General features: G+C 42.4%; 1 protein-coding gene across 2 annotated transcripts in view; it reads right to left on the reverse strand.

Annotated features, from left to right (window-relative positions):
• Nucleotides 1-322: 322 nt before the first annotated feature.
• The window catches only part of MORF4L1 (mortality factor 4 like 1), a 29167-nt gene continuing 7264 nt past the window's right edge, over nt 323-22225 (reverse strand). The window contains exons 2-12 of one of the 2 annotated variants that reach the window (XM_066592968.1): nt 17033-17079; nt 13054-13121; nt 9297-9383; nt 8442-8522; nt 7584-7609; nt 7401-7489; nt 6822-6923; nt 5918-6006; nt 4378-4550; nt 2092-2176; nt 323-852 (exon numbers count right to left, since the gene is read on the reverse strand). In XM_066592968.1, coding sequence (XP_066449065.1) covers nt 768-852; nt 2092-2176; nt 4378-4550; nt 5918-6006; nt 6822-6923; nt 7401-7489; nt 7584-7609; nt 8442-8522; nt 9297-9383; nt 13054-13121; nt 17033-17079 — 932 coding nt within the window. In that variant the 3' untranslated portion in view covers nt 323-767. Of the gene's footprint in view, nt 853-2091; nt 2177-4377; nt 4551-5917; nt 6007-6821; nt 6924-7400; nt 7490-7583; nt 7610-8441; nt 8523-9296; nt 9384-13052; nt 13122-17032; nt 17080-22225 lie in introns of both variants that reach the window. The other variant, XM_066592970.1, reaches the window with a different exon arrangement.

The raw sequence follows: 22225 nt of genomic DNA on the forward strand, positions 1-22225 counted from the left end.
CGGTTGTCAAAAGCCAACAGGTCTGAATGAAAATTGGCTGCCATATCTCATTTAGCAGACGCTGCCAACTCTTCCGTTAAACAAAAGGGATATGGAGAATTTCTCATCTAATGAACCGGCAGGTTTTCTACGGAGCGCCTCTTTTTCTTAGTTTAAAAGCAGGTAGTTTCCAAGAACGGCCATACTTCTTGTATCCAGGGGATTCGTCAACGATATAGACGGCACTTATGCAAAAGGATATCAACTGAAGTATTAAAAAAGTAGAACAAGTTTATAGCTATGATCTCCACAGCCGACTTGTGCAATAAAGACACTAGCATGGTAGAGGATGTGACATGTCAGTCGTGGAACACTTTTAATATGAAAAAAATAAAATATGACATTTGCTTCATGGCTGGCAAGTCTGGCCAGATTTGGATGGCAGCGCTCGAGCGGGAAAGTACATAAAGTAAAGACGAACAAGTCAATATCTGCAAGCAGCATTAGGAAGCTGGGCCCGTTTCTGTGCAGCAGGATTCTTTAGCCACACTCCCCCAAGGAGTCTAGAAAAATGAGACACCGTTGGTTGATGCTCAGATGTCTTCAACAGTCACTGCCACACAATTACCCCAAGTGTGAAGGCTCGGGGGGAAAAGACATTGGTATTCAGTCTCCCCTGAAAATCCATAAGATCACCCAAATGTTCAGGCGTACATTCTTCTCATTCAGTCACTTGCACAATGTAACACTCAAGAATGATCTGGTTACTGAGAGGAACAGGTCGATATTTATACAGCCTTTCTGTGGTATTCAGGCGGTGCAACCTCATAGTCGCTGGCACTGAACAGAGTGGAGGAATTTTTTGCCAAATATCTAGAATACAAGAAGAAAAAAAAAAGTTAAGCAACAATTATATGCAATTTGTATAATAGTAATCAATGTATACAGCTCCAGCACTCAGTGTTATTTGTTCCACCACAGGCAAAATTTGTGTTTGTGCAGCATAAATTGCAAAGTAATTATGACATAATTACTCATACAGCGGTGACACCCAGATTAAGCCTGGAATACTGTATTGGGCTCTTCTATTTATGATGGTCTATGTAGCAATTGTTGTACAGCTACTTTTGAAAAATAAAGTTATTCATATATTTGTCTTTAAGTCAAAAAAGCAGACCGTGTGAAAATTCACCCTGGAATTAACGTCCGTCGAGGAAGGTGTAGTATTGCAGAGTTAATGCTGGCCCCCCCCCCCCCCCCAACACCCCCCTGTAATCAGCTTGTAAAGAAACCTGGCAGCAAGTGTTTAATTGTGCTAGAGCGCCACCATAGGTGAAACTAAGCACTATGATATAATTATTGTGTTCTGTCTGGGAATCTTTTCATACTGCCATGCCTTTGTATGTGTAATAGAAAATTCAATAAACATAAAAAAAACAAAAACAAACTACTAAGCACTGCGCAGTTCCTACTGAAACAAAGGGCATGTAATGTCTGGACACTACTGGCTCTTTACAGCAGCTTTCTGCTCTGGCTAATGATGGTTCTGAAATAGGGACCCACAACTATCAACTTCAGTGAAAAGGTATTTCAAAAGTAGAAAACCACTTTACGATTTGGGTTTCTGCAACTCATGTAGTTTACAGTATAGATGTCTAAACCTTTACTTTGTTCTAAACATGCAAGTCTTCACAATGATATTCTGGACTGACACAAAAAGCATTAGGCAACACAGATTTGTCACGCACTGCTTCAAAGCACCCATGTATGTTTGCACTTTTTAAAGCGGGAAGAAGGGGGGGGGGGGGGGTCATGGCATAAAGCTAGGAGAAAGAAGGGGCACGAGTCCCGTCAGCATGTTATCTGCACAGAGGCACGTCCTTCATTCTGAAGATTGTGGTATCCCAGCAGCAAAGACCCCATTGATCAGTAAGATAGCAACAGGCCATAATTTTAGTGTGGAAACCCCTTTTCATAAGATTAGGGCACTGTAACTGACTAAAATATATAGGTTATATTATATCACACTCTATAACAGATAATCTATATATATGCAGGAGAAGGATTATACGGTCACATAAAATAGATTTACAAGGCAGAAATATTACTAACTTTAGAAAGTCATGTAAATAGTTCAGAAGCAAAGCCAGGCTTTTCTCATCCAGCGGAGTGTAGGATAACATGGCTCCAATGCGGACTGAAATATACAAGTTAGATTATTAACATTAAATAATGGTGAATATAGACTACGTGCTGACTGTCTCTATAGGGTCATCTATAGTGCATTTACAGTTTTATATGAACCAAAGACTTTCCACTTTGCCATCTACACACACTGTCTGGATAGGATGCACAAATACTTATGGCTTGGACACCATCTAAAGAGGTTGTGCGGGTGCAATTACCAAGGAATGGGAAGCAACATTATATTTCAGTCAACTATTTCACTGAAAAGCGTATCTGTCCCACCCATGGGTTAGGATTACAATGAGCCGTTTTACTCTGAAGTGCTGCAATGTTTCAGAAAACACAGTATCAGACTGTGCCGGGTTGGGTGAGATGTGTCCGCTAGGTAGCTCCCCTTAAAACTTTCTGGTTGATTAAGCTTCAACGACAGATCTCTCCTACAGAAAGAGTCCTTTCAAGCAGAGCGGGACAACGGGGGAGCCACCAGCAGACACTCGTCTCCAAGCTTGGCACTTTCTGAAACGGTTCTCTCCGAAACACTGCAGCATTTTAAAGCTAAACAGTTCAACATAGTAAATACATGAGCAGAAGGCTCTGGATTTCCCTACTAATGTATTTACTGGCTGCAATCAGCCTGTGACATGCTGTCAGACAGAGCACAGCGATGATAGCTGGACTCATTTGTTGCAAAGACAGGTTTACGGGACAGACTGATTGCAGCCAGTAAATACATTACTGGGGAGATCCGGAGCTGCTGGTGGGGAACGTGCAGGGAGTAGTGCGCATCAGCTCTTTATTATGTCTTGGCCATGGTGGAGGCATTTTAAGCCTGGGTTCTCACACGCTGGATTCCCAGCGGAAATCTCGTGGTTTGGCAGCAGCGAGAAACCGCGAGATTTCAGCCGGGAGAAGCGCTGCTTCAAAACCCACGGCACTTAGCAGCGGGTTTTGAAGCGGCCCGGCCACTCGCTCTTCTGCTGCGGCCGGCGCTTCCATAGGAGAGCGCGGCAGCAGCGAAGAAAAAAAAAAGAATCAGCATGCTGCAGCTGGCTAATTCGCAGTGAGAAATCTCGTCCACATGGCTGGCTAATCCCGGGATTAGCGCCCGCAGGTGGATTTGCCACGGTGAAATTCCGGACAGAATTTCCGTGGCAAATCCGCCCCGTGTGAACCCAGCCTCACAGAGTTCTCTCAGACAACTTTTTTACTACCAAGGATGTATTCAAAAGGGTTAAGCAAGTATTGCCTTTAAAACCTTTCTGTAGCCGGCCTATGGAGGGCTAAATTTTGGTATCATAACCCAGAAGCTTTGCTTTCAAACGATGATAGACTGCAATATTATAAGTGCAAAATATAGGGTGCAGGGTTTGTTTGAGGTGAGGGAACAGCATGAAAACGTTACTTCCTGGCTCTGTTACTATGAGGTAGGGATAGAAGAAGCTGCGAGTGACATCAGGAAGCTAGATCACATGCTGTTACTATCATTGCTGCCCTATACAGCCTCCCCCATAAGGGAAAGGTGGGGGGGAGGTACTGGAGCTTTTCTTCATGTTATTCTTCTTAACAATCACAGCCAATTGAAGACTTCAGATTTGGGTTGCGGGGTCTTATTTTTACCAAGAGTAACACAAGGATTGGCCGCATGTCTAATTGCCCTCTGTATGTAGTCCGACCCCTTACAGACTTCATAACTCAGTTTACAAGCATCTAGATCATAGGGTATAGAAAGACACTATGATCTAGATGCTTGTATAGAAATTCTATTTAATTCTGAGAAATTTAAATATATAATATACATGTAGACATTTGGATAAGTGAATGAACTCTGCACATCTTGTACTTTAATATTCGGGACGTGATCCAAGGCTCTGCCTAGATCTGACTTTTAGCAACAAACATGATCTATTATGCTTTTTTTTTTTACTACCAAGTGCTGTGTGGCAGTTTTATACTGTGCTGCGTATTTAGTTTCAGAAAATGTATTGTATGGGAGTACAATAATATTTTACTTTATAACGCAAGGTTTTTTTTGGTATTAACCACGTGTGTTGGTTGTGAAAGAGTAAGGGCATTTTGAGGATTTGACAATAGTATCTCTCCCAGTCATTAAACTCCATATACATTTTTCAGACAAGCTGTAGAAACAAAATGACATACATCTGGTAAAGCAATGTAGGGCAAAAGTAACAGATGATACAGGTTTGAACTCACCGAAGAGACGTAACAAATGAGGGGCACCGTACACTTGGGACATGGGGGCATCAGGATGGTCCGCTAAGATGTCTGCATATTGAGGGCGTTCAAACTTGTACAGCAGTTGTGTACCCAGCATAACATTAAAGTACTCCTTAATGCCAGCTACCACTTCATTCACAGCATACTCCCTGCAAAATACGCTCAAGTCACACACAAGTTCACACTGAACATGAGTTAAGCCATTATCACGGCTTCCTTTTTTGTATTCCAGTTCAGTAGTTTTAAGTAAAGCTCTACTTAATAAGGGCAAAACACTTGAGCGCTCATAATAAACAGACCGCTGGTTCTGATACATTGTGTATTCCATGCAGTGCATCCTAGTGCACTGACATTAAATGACTTGTCTAGTTACCAGACAACCCCTTTTCAATAGGACCCCCTCTGTTAAGAAAACATACCTACCCCTCCGTGGCTGCCAGGCTCTAGCTCGCTGCTGTGCCTTGTTGTAACGATGCCACTGGAAATCATGTGACGGCAGCCAATGAGAAACTGCAGCATCACGTTCTCTTTAGGAGAACAGGCGCCAACGCTCAAGCCTTTCATTGACTGCAATGGTCACGCAGTTTCTTGTGACATCACCCATCATAGGAATCACCAGGTCCACAGCGAGCTGCAGTGCTGGATCCCGGTAGCTGTGGAGGGGCAAGTATGTGTTTGTTTTCTTCAGTGAGGGGGGGGTTCCTTTTGAAAAGTGGTTGTCTAGTATCCAGACAACCCTTTAAACCGCTTCAAGACCGCCAAAGATAAATTTTTACGTCACGTGGTCACAAAGTGTGTACAGAGCGGCCGCAGAGTTCGCTCCATACCCAGCAGCTATCAGTTGTCTTCGACAGATGACAGTGATGAGAAACTGGCATGATTTGACTAGGGAGAGCACCCTTCCCCGTAATGAAAGCACACGGAGCCAATAAACTAGCATGGCAGCCCGAAGCCTAGTGAAGGCTCTCAGGGATGCCATGCATAGATGGCAGACAAGTCCTGCTTGTGGCAGACCTCAACAGGCTTCATTGAGAATTGCTGTATACCGTAATACTGAAGTATTGCAGTATATTGTACAAGCGATCATGTGATCAAGTTAAAGTCCCCTATCAAGAAGGAAAAAATAAATAAATAAGCAAAGTTTAACAAACCCGCCCTTTCCATTAAAAAAAACTAAACAATGAGCAAAACCATATATATTTGGTATTGCTAGGTTTGAAAATGTCCAAACTATTAAAATATTGCACAAGCAGATACGTCTTTAGCTTGTTCAAACTAAAAATCATTCACATTCACTGTATGAGTGAATGAGAAGGACTGAAGGACAGATATTTAAAACCGAATGATTAGTCAACGAGCCTAGGCAAAGATTTTTATGCCTGCATAAAACGATGAACAAATAGCGAACAATTATTGTTTGTCTATTTTTACACTCAACGATTATTATTCATTTGCGTTTGTTTGAATTACTTTTTTTTGACCAATCATTCCGTGTAAAAGGGCCCTTAGAACTTACTTATTGTCTGTGTTTCCACGGGATTTCTTATATGTAGCATATTCTTCCAGGATGGTCTCCACATTCTTTTTGGCAGGAAGATTAAAAAGCTAAAAAAGAAGGAATGAAATGAATGCCGTGCTCTGGTTTTGAAATACATGACTCCTAAAATGGGAAGCAAAAGCAGCTTCCAACCATTACCAAACAAATCTAACAAGGAACACAAGGCATTTTCTATTGCACAAGCTCAAGTGTGTTACATTGTGCCATCCATGTTTAAAGGGAACCTGTCACGTTGTACATGCAGTCTAATTCGCGAGCAGCAAGTTCCACAGCAGGAGGAGATGAATATATAGTTTTGTGGGATACTTTTTATTGTAACTTGTAACTTTATCTTATTTTTAACCCCTTAGTGACGTGGCCTCTTTTAGACTCAGACGCAATTATTTTTGGGGGCCATCCACACCCATCAGACTTTTAATCACTTAATCTAGGGAAAGGTGATAAAGGACTTGTACTAGAATTCTCTTTAAGACTAGTGGGTGGCCTATCAGCAATTGACCACGATCTTGGTATGCACATTTATACATGGCAGGCTGTCAATCACCAATAAGACTGCCCATGTGACGCCTAAGCCCAGAACAAACAGAAATTAAAATTACCTGCCCTGACTGACAGTCTTCTAGCCATTACACCTCATACTTAGAAAACTGCCAATCACAGAGAATCCCAGAAGGTTACCCTATAATTGACATACCGCAGGAATCGGCATATCCGATACTATAATGTGCTGCCCTCAGTGATCGCAGCATACAGTACCTGACAGGTTTCCTTCAAGTGTCTGAGTAGCATCATCCGTTGTCACACAGACTTCAGTAGATCAGCTGCAGTGAGAAAGAAATTGAAATAAAAAAAATGCATTTACCTGTTTCTGTCTTGTTATGAGATCCCAGTCATCAACAAGCCATGGTTTTAGTTCTTCAGGAATCTTTACTTTAACTTCAACTCTGTTCATAAAAGTTTCTTCCTGTGGATAGATGAAGGAATCTTAATATAATTAAGGAAAAAGTGCTATATAAGTAGACTGGAAGGTCACACACTTAGAGACTGCAAGGGGGAGTCCGTGGACCCAAATGTTATGCGCTGCTAAGTAGTCTATCCATTATAAAATTAGAACAGGTGGACTACTTAACACCGCACCATTCAATGCACTGAGTGGTAGCTTCTAGCACTGACACCGGAGGAACGATGGGGGAGGTAAGTATAACACATCCCCAGACTCAGCAGGTCACCTACTTTTAGCCCAGAAGCTTAGCTAATAGAGCTAAAAGTAGGTGACAAGAGTTGCTTTCAAAATTTGTGAAATCAGAGAATTCACTTCCACAGACATCTCCTAATAAACCCTAGCAGTATGTTTCTTTGTCTACAACCGAGGAACTGAACCACACACAATGACAAATCACACTTCACTTTGAAGCAAAATTGCAAAAAGTTCAGCACTTACACTCTCTACAGTTGGATCCACACGTGCCCGCTTCTTTCGTGGTGGTTGGGGAGCATCACTGGTGCTACTACCCTCCCCACTCCCAGGGGCTGTAGGGAAATCACAAGTAAATAAGACAAGTGCAGAGGTAGTGGAAAAGTTGGGGCACATAAACAATGAAAAGTAGTAAAAAAAAAAAATTACCCTTTTGTTTGTTCTTTTTTGTTTTCCTAAAAGATAACAGATTACATTTAGAACACTCTTAATCATTGAAGCAAGTCTACAAGTAATAACCATTAAAAGGTAATGTACCAAAAATGAGATTTTTAGCTTTTTCATGACTATCCATATAAAAAAAACTTTTAAAAAAATTGCAGTTTTCACAGTGGACACTAGACTATACATAAATAGGTAAAACTACATCTCGGTCAGTCGACGGAGTGAAATTTGATGATATTTCTGAGGAACTGATGGAGACTTGTCATACTGACTGTTCTTGTGTAGAGATGAGCGAGCATACTCTGTAAGGACACATACTCGAGTATCGTCCTTATCGAGTACCTGCCTGCTCGCCCGCAAAGACTCAGGTGCCGGCAGGGAGCGGCGGCGAACAGGAGGGAGATTTCTCTCCTCCCTGCTCCCTCCTGCAACACAGCGCTCACCCACGCTGACACCCGAATCTCTGCGGGCAAGCAGGCAGGTACTCGGTAAGGACGATACTCGCTCGAGTATCTGTCCTTACTGAGTACGCTCACTCATTTCTATTCTAGTGCTTTCATTCAGAGAATGGAGGCGGAGCATCTAGAGGTTTCTCCCAGTCACCTGCCTCCATTCACTGCAAACAGGCAGTCGTTCATAGAGGATAGTTGCTTGGTTAATAGCGAGCAAAAAAAAACAACCCGATTTAGACTAGCAATTTCACGCTCCGTGCCCTGTTGGTGTCCACAGGGGTTTATCAAAAGCCTGGATCTCGGACAAAACCATTAAATACATGATACACTACTTTTAACAATTTAGAGATGTATTCAGCAGTCTGGAGCCAGAATGGATAAATGCACTTACACTTCTACATTCTTCTGTTGAAGTGCAGCAGCCTTCTTTCCTGGACCGGCTGCTCTCATCTTCCCCTCTGCATACTGATCCCTGAAGAAAGTGGGACATTGCAAACTTTCAAACAAATGACATGTTGGTGGACTCCTATCTATAGAGCTTTCTCAATGGGTCTATTTTAAGAAAGTTAAATCTGTGTTTGGCACACTTTGCCAGATTTTTGCAGTAGTCTCCTTCCCTTGAATGCAAAATCTGCATGTGGCAGAACCATAGTAAATGTTTTCTGCCATGTTGGAACCTGGCCTAAAATAGACGGTCACTTGTCATAGCCACGAGATTTATTTTGGTCTGCACAAGCAGAGCATTATATTATTCTGTTTTCCTGTCTCACTTCATTCTGAGAGCCATAACTTCTAATGGATGTTGCCATTTGAGGTCTTGTTTTTTGTGCCTGAAGTGTTTACCTTTTTTGTATAACTTAATTGAAAGAATTGAAGCGCATGAAATATAGTTCAACCCATTAGTGACCGCTAATATTCCTTTTTACGGTGGACACTAATGGGCCTTAAACCTACACATATGCCATTTTTACAGTGTTGTATGTGTAACCAGCCAATCACAGACCTTAGCGTTCGAATGAGTTACAGAGAGGCCTTTGTCAGGTCTCCGGACCATTGGCATACCATGTAACCCATAGTACCTCATTCAAATACGGAGGTCTGTGACTGACTGCAGCAGCATGTGATGCGCAATCAATGTGCTGACTTCAGCCTACAAAAACAGACACTATATGAAGAAAGGAGGTGCGGTGCTGCACATGCAGAGACAAAGAAATAGTACAAGTCTTCATAGTCATACTCCACTTACTGATTGGCCTTCTGAAGTTCTTTTTGCTTTTGTAGATTAGTGCCCACGTATTTGAGTACTCTACTCTCTGGTACCCACTCATCCCAGCTGCAAAAAAGAAAAAAGGCAAAAAAACACAAAGAAAAAAAAAAAAACGAGAGAAAGGACCATCATCATTGTATCCATTGGTTTCTTGTTTAGAAATGAAATCTATAGTCAGATATGAGATACTTTGCTAGAAGGGAATTATCCAGGCTCTAGAGGGGATTTCTGGCCCAAAACTATTGATGACTTTTTTACCGGATAGGACAGGTTTATCCCATTCACGTCAATGGGACCCAGCCAGTAGTACTCGACGGCAACAACAGTGTTCTGGGCACTGACAGGATCAGACTTAGATGTAAACATTGAAGGGATGGTGTTGCCCATACCAGTGCAGATGAGCAGGTGTCTCAGGAGGGGAAACACACTGATCACATTTTGATGCTCTATCCTGGGATAGGCCATCAATATTTAAATTTCGGATAACTCCTTTAATTCATGTTCGTTATCATTGTTTGTTTTGCAGTTACACAAGCACAAGGAAATCTTCACTACAAGGGGTTTAAGCACAATATTTACCATTTTCCACAGGTTGAGCATCACTTTCCTCATATGCCGAAGACATGGTGCCATATTTAAAAGCCACACTGTCCACAATTGTAGAAAGGACAGTGCACACAAGTATGCAAATTGTATTTATTGAGACAACTCTAGATGGTTGCAAGCAGAACATCTTTTGGGCAACAGTCCTTTAGCCATCAAATTATATTAACCCCTTAAGGCCTCATGTCCACAGGCAAAGTTAAATTGCGGAATCAGTCTCTTGCGCAGATGATCCGCAGTTCAATATGCACATAGACATTCATTGGGCATCCGCAGGTAATTAAATACCTGCGGATGTCTTTATTCTAGTGTGCAGATCGCACACACGGGGTAGAAAAAAAAAAGTAGTCAATGGAAGCCATCCGATACACAGCACGGCCACGGATCCACGGGAAAGCAGAATTTTTTTTTAAAAAAAAAGCATGGCACAATAACCCGGCAAACCGCCAGTGCACCTGTATGCATCCACCGTGCAGAATAAGGAAGATCCAGCTGCGACGGAGGAGACCCGCACCGTGTCCGGACAGATGAGAAAAGGTCATTTTTGGCTTCATAATTGTGGGCACGGCTGGAAACTGCTGCGGGATTCTGCACTGGGAATCTATGCCTGCCTGTGGACATCAGGCCTAAGGACGCGGCTTTTTTGTTGGTTTTTTGATTATGGGAAAAAATTTTTAGCAGCTCCCATAGAGGACTTGAAATTGCGATAGCATAACTGATCAAAGCATACACTGCAATACTTTAGTATGCAATATATGACATTTCTGCCACACTTCTAGCCACATACACTACTGCACACCCAATGCGCCGACACCCTCTGAAATTAGACATGTGGCACATTGTGAATAGCTGCTCAGAACATTTATGCCATTTAGCATTAACCCTTTCCAATCCACTGTCTGACGTCTAAAGACATTCTGATTGAAGACTGTACAGCTTCTGATGTCGGAAGACGTCCAGCAGGGTATTCTTACTGTATATTACTAGCGGCTCTGCTGTCGGGGGCCTCTCCAACATGTCCAATACCGCAGTACTGGCTCTAGCCAGCAGGTGGCGCCATTGTATAATGGCAGGAAGAGAAAACTCCCTAGGACACCCTGAATCTAAAATTGGATTGCAAAGGGTTAAGCTGTAAAACCATGTGGCTAAAAATTACCTCAAGCAGAAAACTAAGGGTACATTCCCTTGGTGGAGCCAATTGCGCCTCTAAAACCATTGTATATTGCATTTCTGCCATTGAGCTCTGTAAACGAGCAATTTTAAATTGTGATTTAACGCGGATTCGGGAGGAATCACATCTTCAAGCAGATATGCATGAAATTATGTTGTAAATTCTGCGTGTGAATTTTGCGCATCGCCAGCACTAAATTTACGTGTGGATCCACAGCATCCACAGAATTATGCAGCTCATTTTTAGAGACAAAATCCACGCCGACTTCTCTGCGTCTGAATCCATCATGAGCTCTCAGGGCCCTTTTACACGGAAGGATTATTTAAAAAAAAAAAAAATCATTCGAGAGCAAAAATGAACGATATATCAGCCTCTACAAACAGGCTGTCCGATTGAACTTTGACATCCTTCAAACAAAATCAGCAGGTCTAAAAAGACCCTTGGGCCTTCCTCACACATGCACTTTTAACGGCCGCGTTTTGAGCGCCGCGGTACAACGCTCACATAGATTTCAGTGGAGCCTCGCAAACCTACACCCGAATGCGGAGTTTTCTATCGCCATGTTTTTCTAGCGCCGTCTGCTCTATTTTGCCGCGTTCAAGCTTTTTAACGTTAAAAAGCCATGTGAACACTGACATGCATTCGAAAACCGCGGTAAAAATCTGTGTGAGAGTGGCCTTAGTCCTAAAACACTAATAGAAGTTCAAAAGGTGCAGAATTCATGCAACTTAGGCCTATGTTTACATGTGCATATCGTCACAAAACTATGAAACCAGAAGAGACCAAAAATCATGATGATGTTCTGCGGTAGATGGCAATAAACAAGTCAAAGTCAAAAAGTGTCTTGATTAGTTGCAGGAGATCACTAGATATGCAACCAATCTTCCTACTACTTAAGGGCCCATTTAGACGTAACGAATGTTGGGAAAACGATGCCCGACACTCATCCCTTTGCGTCCTCTCTCTCGTGCTCCTTCACAGGAGTTGGTAGTGCTGGCTCGCTCAGAGCAGCCAGCAGGGTGGTGGGGCAGCTGCAGGAGATTTCTCTCCTCGCTCCCCCCCCCCCCCCCCCTTCATTGACTTAATATAGAGGCTGTTCAATACTGAATGGCTGCTATTTACACTGAGCGATCATCGTTCAGTTCATCGTTTATGCTGCATGGATGATGAGCTGAACTATGAGGGTTCAGTGTAAATAGCAGTCGTTCAGTATTGAACAGCCGCTATTTTAAGTCAATGGAGAGGGGCAGGGGAGAGTGAGGAGAGAAATCTCCTCCAGCCTCCCCGCTGTGAGCCAGCAATACTACTAACTCCCATGCAGCAGAACGAATGAGCGAGTATACGCGGGGATGAGTGTTAGGCATAGTTTTCCCGGCATTCGTCCCGTCTAAATGGACCTTTAGAAGGTGGGAAAAAGAAAAAAAGGAAAAACAAGATGTAGACAAGCCTATGTCTGCCTGGAGGAGGCCAAAAGCACACAGTTGCTCTCTCTATCAGATAAATGGGGAGCTTATGGATATGTTTGACCATGTGCCTGGAACTTTCCCGATGCTTACAGCAAACGAACGCTGCAACCGCATGCAGTCTAAATTGACGAACGATTTATATTATGGTCTATCAGTTTCTGAGGTTATTTTAGAGTTGGTTTTCTTTAAGTCCTTGGGAATGCTCAGTTGTACATAGAATATTATTGTTGGACTTGCACACTAGACATAAATGTATTGTGTGTGTGCATATTTTATTACACAGAGTAAAACTAGTCTAATCAGATTAACAGGACCTGATCCGCTCCACATGATCATATCTTGGATTGTTAGAAGGTCTCCTAACTGTTGCTCTGTTCAGTCCATATCTAGGATATGTTCACTTGGATCACAAATCTTATACACATTGGGCTCTTTCATTGTGTGTCTGATTGAGCTAAAAATTGATAGTAAAACAAAACTTTTCATACAAACTTACTTCTTATTCCACCCACTGTAGTGAATGAAGTACTTCACCTGCTTGTCCTTAACGGCAACTTTGACACACTGCAGAAACAAACAATTGATTCATTTCCAAATACATGAAATACAATATTTCAGTAATGCAATAAGTTATCAGCATCTTAACTGGTCATTAATGCGGTGATTTTATACAGAACATTTACCAATAAGTATTAATATTGGGTAGGAATAAATCAGCAGACTTTGAGCTATGAAAAACAGGAAAATTCTTCAGAACCAGAACGCTCTCCTTAAAAGCTTAAAAGGGGTATTTAAAGACATTTATAGCGCACTTATAGGATAGGCCATAAATGACTAGTGAGAGATTGACTGTGGGTGCGCACACGACAAGATGGCGGGTTCCTGTGTCCACCATTGCTCATACACTATAATAAAGGGCGATGCTCTGCAGACGCTCCCAGCTTCTCCACCTATTCTCTTCTGCATCAAACTAGCAATAGGAAGGACAGAAGAACCTCATTCTTGCGGTCTGTAGGGTACCCAGTAGATCAACTCCCACAACCAGACAATCAATAGCATATCCTATGGTGGTGCCACCAATGCATTTTGTTGGAATACCCCTTAGAATTAAACTGCAACCCACTTTAAAGCAGGCTGGGTTTAATTCCAAGGATCTACGTAGCCAACCTTTTCAGAGCGTATGAACTCCTACTACAATTTTTTTCACCAACCCTGTTCAAAAGGGGCACTAAAAACAAAATTAGTACTTAAATCATGTAAGAGACAACTATTCATACCTGTGAAAAGGATAAATGGGTAGTAAATACTGATTTAAATCAGTTCTGCTATCTCAACTTTTGCTGACTGGGGCCTTCTATGATTACCTCTGAAAGGAGCCAGTACCGAGCTGCATATACCAAGAGCAAAGAAAAAAAAGCTATGAAGACAACACAAATCACTAACATTATCCAGTTTACAAAGTTTGAGCAAACAGAAAAAAAAAGCAGGAATCTATACATGATCCCATTGGGCAGCAAGTATATTGAGTCCAAGTCAAACAAATGCAAACATTGCAGCTGTTTAGTAAAATCTCTTGACCCACTAGCAGTTTTTTTTATGATCTGCTGTTATCACACTAGTTACTCATTATCTAATGGAAGAATCTTTCCGCCTTTTAAAACGGACAGGAACGTTCCAGTACTCAGCCCATATGAATGTGTCGATCACCCAGCAAGAATGAGCAGTCGTTCATGGAGAGGTTTTTTTTTTTTTTCTTTTAAATGGGAAAAAAATTGCAAAGGAGAAACAAAAAAAATAGTCATATGATCGACAGTTCGTATCCTAACAAAGTCTGAATTGGCCTGTATAACGACCAGGTAGATGAGCACCAATCTGTACTCGTCTACCAAAGCAAACAGTTCTGTATAAAAGGACCCTTAGTGACTGTGGCTCCACATAAAGACCCACAGAATGAAGGTACCTTTACACAGGGTGATCACCGCCTGGATTATCAGTGAACACGGCGGCCACATACAGGGCACTGAGCAACAAGTTGCTCAGTTGTCGGAGTGTGGCTGTACACCAAGATAAAACTATTGGTCTTTTCTACACCTCACGTTTACAGACCTAATATCTAGTAAAGCTTTGTTAAATTTTGCCACAAAACTCTTTTCAGATGTGGACCTGATGCGGTGATCCTGCTTCAAAGATGCACGGCTAACTACCAAAACACCGCTAAGGCCAGTCAGTAGATATATCATTTACGTAATTTAATCTAAAAAGGTGACCCTACTCTTTTGACCAACAGCTATTCCTCAGGACTACCTCACCAATATACATGCAAGCCCAGTTCAGCAGAGCATGCATGTGTTCTCAAAAGGGATAGGAAAGTAAGCCACTGCCAGACACCTCTAGTGGCGGCTTACCTCTCATACCAAAAAAAAAAAAAAATTAAAAATTTAAGCATGTTGAAATCCAACATGTCAGCATACCCTCATGCACACAAGCTAGTCGGATTGTTAGTCCAATTTTGCTCTTATGCGCAAGACCAGCTCAAAGAGGTTTTCCCATTACTTAAAATTGCATCGCAACCTCTCGTCTTTCCTGGTTGGTGCTGTCCAGGACATGCGACTGCTGCAGCCAATCACTGGCTATAAAAGGTCACTGCTATGGCTAGTGACTGGCTGCAGCAGTCGCATGTCCTGGACAGCAGCAACCAGGAATCAGAGTGCTTGTGAAGTAATTTTAAGTTGGACAAAAACCTCTTTAAGCCCTTAAGGACATGGCCTATTTTGGGGATAAGGACGCAACGATTTTTGGCGGATTTTTTTTTATCTACAGTTTTCAAAAGCCATAACTATGTCGACGCAGCCGTATAAGGGCTTGTTTTTTACGTGGCGAACTGTAGTTTTTATCTGTGCCATTTTTGGGTACACAGACTATATTGTAAAATTTTTTATTTTTTTTATGCTAACAGGAGAGAAAACGCATCAATTCTGCCATAGATTTATGTTTTTTTTTAAAGTCTTAATTATGCAGCATAAATAATACATTTTTCTGCGGGTCGGTACGATTACAACGATACCAAAATTCTTATTTTCCAATTTTCTGCAATAAAAACCCATTTTTTTGGAAATCTTTTTTGTTTCTGAATCGCTGCATTCAAAGTCCTACAACTTATTTTTCCATGGATGGAGCTCTGTGAGTGCTTATTTTTTGCGAGACAAGCTGTGGTTTTAATTGGTACCATTTTGGGGTACATACAGCTTTTTTGATCACTTATTGTATTTATTGGGAGACAAAATGCTAAAAATTAGCATTTTGCCTACTTTTTTAGCTTTTTTTACGCTTTTTGCCGTGCAGGTTAAAAAGAATGTTCAACTTATTGTATGCATCGTTACGGACACAACGATACCGAATATGTAGGATTTTTTTATGCCAATATGAGAAAAAGCACATAAAAAGTTTTGTTTTGTTTTTTACACTTTTATTTCTTCTTCTTAAAACACTATTTATGTCCCTGTGGGGGACTTACACCATAGCACTAATGATCGCTATGATAAGGCATTGCAGGACTTCTATCCTGCAATGCCTTATCGCTTCTTACAGCAATCATAGGCAGAGGTAATACAGGACGGCTGTAGGTGGCGTCCTGTTACCATGCCAACCAGCCGGGCTCTCTGCAATTACATCACGAGAGCCCGATGATGTCACAGAGGGAGTGCGCTCCCTCTGTGAACCCTTCCCATGCTGCGATCTACATAGATCGCGGCCGGGAAGGGGTTAACAGCAGGAGGTCGGCTATTCGTGAAAGACGGCTCCTGCTACCAGATAAGCGAGGTCTCTTCTGATCTCGTGCTATCCACATGACGTAAGGGTACATCCAGTTGCAGGAAGTACCCAGCTGCCAGGACGTACCCATATCATTCATCAGTGGTCATTCTGTTCCCTTGCAGTTACGGCTGTGTGCCTCTAGCCTAAGAGGGGAGTGAAGTCTACAGTTATTGTAGGTAAAATACTATACATATATGATCAAATAGAAGTCTTGATCTTCATAGGACTCCCAGAAGTGGCTGTGTTCATCCCGAACTCTCCTAGTTGCTTCAGCAGGTCTGTCTACAGTCTCACATTATCCCACCACCCACGAGTAGGAGCAACCTTGTGATGCTGCAGGGAGGGAAGCAATGTGCCTAATGCATAGTAACCGCTCAGGGTTACAGAGACCAATCACTATAATTTAGTTAAAAAAAAGGTAGTCTAAAAAAATATTGCAGAAGGATTGAGTATTTTTTGGGGGGTGCGACTTGTTAGAGTACCACAGAATCTAAGAAGCAAGATGAGAGCATCTGTTTTCATAGTAGAAACATTTAGTAAAACGCAACAGCAAAATACCCAAAATTGGAAATAAACATTAGAACAGAGAAGAAGCACCACAGTTTAAGAATGACGTGTAACCAAGAACCACTATTAGTAAAGAGGCAGCTTAAGTGACATACCTTAGCTTCATACAGGAGAGGCCCATGAAAGCACAAGACACGCTCACCTGTAACATGAACACGAGCATAGTCAGGAACAAGAGATACCTCACACATGTTTACCAGCACATTAAAGGGGCTTCCAACAAACATACAGTGAGTTATCACCCAATTTGCAGGAGAGAGGATAACTATCTGATTAATGGCGTCCCAGTGGTCAGACCCCCATCAAGGTCCACAAGAGAAGTGGTGGTCAAGCATACAAATCACTGCTTTCAAAAGGACTGCTGGAAATAGGTAAGTGTTTGTACTCTACTACCTCTTGAAGCGTGACCATCACTGCATTCATTTGAAGACCTTCAGACCCCCGTTACCCAGCGGTCAGACCCTCACTGATCAAATAGTTATTGCCTATCCTGTCCATCGGGTATAACTTCTATTTGTGGGGAAACCCCTTTAAAGACATAGGGAGACCCAGCCAGGGGAAGAGTTTTGTAGAAAGTAGACAAATCCTCCTTATTTTGTATACTAGTATTTCAGTACAGATTGCACAACAAGTGGAGAGATCCACCCGCCGAGATCCCACCATTTACAACAAGTATGTATGTGTAGTGGGGTTTTGGAGTAAAGCCCAAGTCCGTGTAAGATCTGGACCATTGCATACTTCTATTTTCTTGTCCATGTTAGCCAAGCAGATGACTCCCACCAATTGTATACATCCTATATAGTAGCTGGAATCTGGCTGCTGTACGTAACAGACTTCATTCATATTTTCCGCTCTTAAGGGTGCGTTCACATGTAGCCAATTTGCTTTGATTTTGCTTGTGGGTCTTTGTGCAGATTTCACCTCTTCAATTTAAAACCAATTAAAAGGTGAAATATGCAGGAGTTTTGTAGCACAATCCACAGCAAGCCAGCTGAAGACCCCTCCGGGAACGCTCACACGGCTCAGAAATACTACAGAAGTAGCTGCAGAAAATCCAGAGCATTTACAGTACAAGCATGGCGAGTGACAGTCTAGAAATCTCATGAACGAGCTGCAGAAAGAGTCTGCAGTGTAAACAGACCTGCGTCGGGGGTCTTATATCTGCAGCTTTTAATATTTATGTTATGGGATTTCACCACAAATTTTACTTCCTCAAGTGAGGGGTAAAATTCACTGCAAATCGCACCAAAATGCACAGGATTGGTGCAGATTTTGGCTTTTCTGCGAAGTGTGAACATGTCCTTAGGGTATGTTCATTCACACGTTGCAGATTTTGTTGTGGATCCGCACCAAAATCCACACTATTTGTGCTGCAGTTTTTGGGGCGGATCATGACACGGTATTTGATGCAGATTTTTTTGCTGTGGAAAATACGCACCAATTGCGCTGCATATGAACGTACCCTTGGGATGCATTCACACAGCAGATTTGCGTGAAAATTTTCCCCAATAATGGATTTAAAAAAATTAAAAATTAGTGCGGGTCCACAGTAGGTTTCACACCTTGAATTGAAGCAGTGAAACCTGCTGCTAATTTTGAAGCAAATTTGCTGCAGACTTTTCAGTTGCAGAAAATCCACTGCAAACCAGATGTGACCCGACCTTCAGGGTAGCTGATAGTAAGAAGGAGTATAAAAAAGTAAATCTATTATATTCAAGAGGCCTAGTGTGGATCAGTAAACAGGTAAGCCTAACACACTGCCTGGCAGCTAATACACAATCTGGTACAGGGCAGGAACTGCATGGCGATGTATGAAGGCCTGACTGTGGAGCAACTGCAGGAAGGAGATAACAGTAACTACTATCCCTGTTAGGGTGCTTTCAGATGGGACAGGTATATTCCCCACCAAAATCTGCATGTCTAATCAGAAAAATTAGTCACAAATTTCAATGCAAATCCATGTGGTTACCAGAGATCTACGAACAGGATTTTAATTTAAGGGAACACGTCACGCCCTTACAGCACCATAAACTTAGTTATGGTGCTGTTAGGGGGTGGGGTGGGGGTTACAGGGAGCTGGGTGATGTGTTCTTCCTATAGTCACCTGCTACCTGGATCCTGCATTGCTCACCGCTGAAGTCCAACACTTTTTATAGTGTCCTAAACTCTCTCCCCCATAGAGATCTGTGGTAGGGTGTATGCACAGCACTGTGAAAAAAGTCAGATAACTTACTTTACAAAAAGGTACTGTCAGGAGGTGACAGGTTCCCTTTAATGCTGCCATGGATCTGCACACATTAGTCCCACTGAATGAGGCTAATCTGTGTGCGGATGAGATGTCAATTTCCCTGCACTGCAAAGGACTGCTGCACAGATTTCCATTGAGCTCAATGGGACAGTAAACAAATGCAGATTCATACGTGGATTTTGGCATCTAAGGATATCTTCACAGAGGATGTAATTTCCACAGCAGAAAATCCTTGTTGTAAATGCTGCAGTATTTTCACATGGAAAATTCACAGCATTTGTGTTTCATGTGAACCTAATCTTAAGGCTGGGGTCACATGGGACGGAAATCCCGCGGAATGACCGCACCGAAAAACCGCAAGATTACCACGGGATATGCGCAGTTTCAGAACCCGCGGCCTTTGCCAACGGCATTCCGCTGCGACTTTCTCTTCCCACAGAGAGGCTGCTGCAGAAAGAAGAAAAAATGAATTTGACATGCTGCGGAATTGAATTCCACACCGCATGTCAATTTTCACGTGGCTTTGCTGCAATGTATTGCCCGCAGTGTGTAGACAAGATTTTTTGCAAAATCTCGCCAACTTTGCTGGCTAATCCCGGATTGGGAGCCGCTTGCCGTGCGGACTTTCCGCACAGATCTTCCGCCCCGTGTGAACCCAGCCTAAGGCTTCTCAGTGTCTTTAAGGCGTGAATTTCATGGCCGTTTTTATACAAATGTTTGACGACTTTTTGGTCACACAGCTCAAGAGGCCTAAAGAGTACAGATCGTGCGACGCTATGTAAACAAACACTACGCTTGTTAGTTGCTGTCTCTGAGATCAATGCCTGGATACAGATATGCAACATAGTATATTACAATAAGCCCAGCCAAGGCGTACATGAACACTCATCACATGCATTCTGTACATAGACCGAGCATTTCTGAAGCCGTCAGTCTGAGGTCAGAGCTGGGGGACTAATCTGCAATATTCAGTTTATTACAGAAGTTCAAGCATGTCCTATGTTCTCTTTCATACCTTTGTCAGCAGTTTGCAGAATCTGATATTTTCTCTCCACTGTGCCGCTCACTACTACCTCGTTATGTCACACTTTATTTTACTGATGGTTTCTGTATGTTTGGAAATGGAATTGATCAATAGGTGCCACGATGCCAGATGAACAGCACATGGCCACTGCAGCTTCTGATTGGCTGCAGCAGTCAGGTGGCAGCCATTCATAAATAAGACCAGGAGGACCGTGGGAGCCGCAGTGTTGGATCGACAGAGGGAGAGGTCAGATGAGTACCGCTTTATTTTAATCCATTTTTGAAAGTGTTCACACTTGAACAACCCCTTTTATGGAGAAGGCCTTTAAGACTATATCCCCACATGTAGTTTGTGTGCAGCTTTTCTTAAAAGTCAGGAAAGCGAGTGACAAAAACACCTCTATGACTCAATCAGATCTGTGTTACAGCTATATTGCATTCATATCTATTTAATATTACTGGTGGTCCCAGTGATCAGACCACCAGTAATACACTGCACCCCACTGTAAATTTACCATAGCACGGGTTTAAAGCCCAGGACCAAGCACTATAAGTTTACAGAGCTTGGTCACTAAAGGGTTAAACCGTTCCCCCTAATAAAAAGGGTAATTCCTATAATGTACTTCAGAACGGCTATTTATGCAAATCTCTAGAATAATATTTAAAGCGGATTTACTGTAGCCCCAAAACTACTAGCAGCACCCTGTACAAAATGCAAGATTTTGTGACGCTGCAATATGCAGGTAGTGTATAACCCTTCTCATACACAAACCCAATAGTCAAATATTAAGCAGCTCTCCTGCTTTAAATACCTTCATGGAGATTCAGTTTCCATCATCCCTATTCTCCTTTCTTTTCCAAGAGGCACATAATAGAATCCACAAGTTGCTCCAGGCGCTTTTATGATGTAGATGTGGCTGTCCAACAGTCCTCGTAGCTACTGACATGCCAGGTTTTCAGGTCAACACATACCTAAACATATTACTAAATTATACACACAGCATCATTCATTGGTAAACACATTAATGGCATACAACGTCAAACACTGGCAAGTCATATGCCCCGGGGGACTGATGTGCACGGCCCATATTATACATATAGGACATCATGCACAGCGCCTGAAGGCAAGGAGTGGATGCACTTCCTATAAGGGTACAAGCGGCCCCATCTGTAGCCTCTCCCTGCTTCTTACATCAATAGAGGTTTCATATTTGAGCAAGAAAAGCATCAGCGATTGATTGTATATATTCATTCAGGATCTAGTCACATTGGCATGTTGGTTTCCAATGTTTCCGGTAGCCAATCAGTTTTAGAACGGATCCAACAGACTTTTAGGCTCTTTTCACAAATACATTGTTTCTTTTCTGTTGGGTCTTTGCTACATTTTGATAGACTATCGAAACATTGTATTTAGTAAAGAAACAAACCCAACCCAAGCATGATGAGGTAGAGCTCTACAATCAGGAGGCAGAAACGAAAGCCTCTCTGAAGGACTCAAGCCATCTAGGTATTACCTGGAAGACCATTCATAACCCCCTGCAGAGACGTCCGGCTGTGGCTTCCACTAGCAACGTCAGCTGTTTCTTCAAGGTGTGGACCTACCACGCCAACAGCTCTTATCTGGAAGGGGTTGTGTAATGAAATGGAGCCATTTGGCTTCTGTTTTTCACTGGATATAGTAGTACAGCACTATATGATATCCCGGCTGCCACCAAAAAGCGAGAAACCAATCTAATGGAAATATATGTCATTGTACACATAGGAAGTGAGAGAAGTTGTGTCAAGAGACCCTCAGTCTATCCTGTTACGCAATCCTAAAGCTAGTAGGGATTCTTTACTGAGGCATTTCACACACGGGTCTAATGCCCCTTTTATCCGACAGAACGAGCTTTTGATGTCATCGGCAACCCATTTAGACTGCATGATTCGCGTTTGCAATTGCAATCTGTCACCCGGCCCTTCAAGACCCCCTCGCCATCTTATGGTGTATGTCATCCCTGACTGCCACTGCTTTCTC

The sequence above is a fragment of the Eleutherodactylus coqui genome, chromosome 2, assembly GCF_035609145.1.
Source record: "Eleutherodactylus coqui strain aEleCoq1 chromosome 2, aEleCoq1.hap1, whole genome shotgun sequence".
Taxonomy (NCBI): Eukaryota; Metazoa; Chordata; class Amphibia; order Anura; family Eleutherodactylidae; genus Eleutherodactylus; species Eleutherodactylus coqui.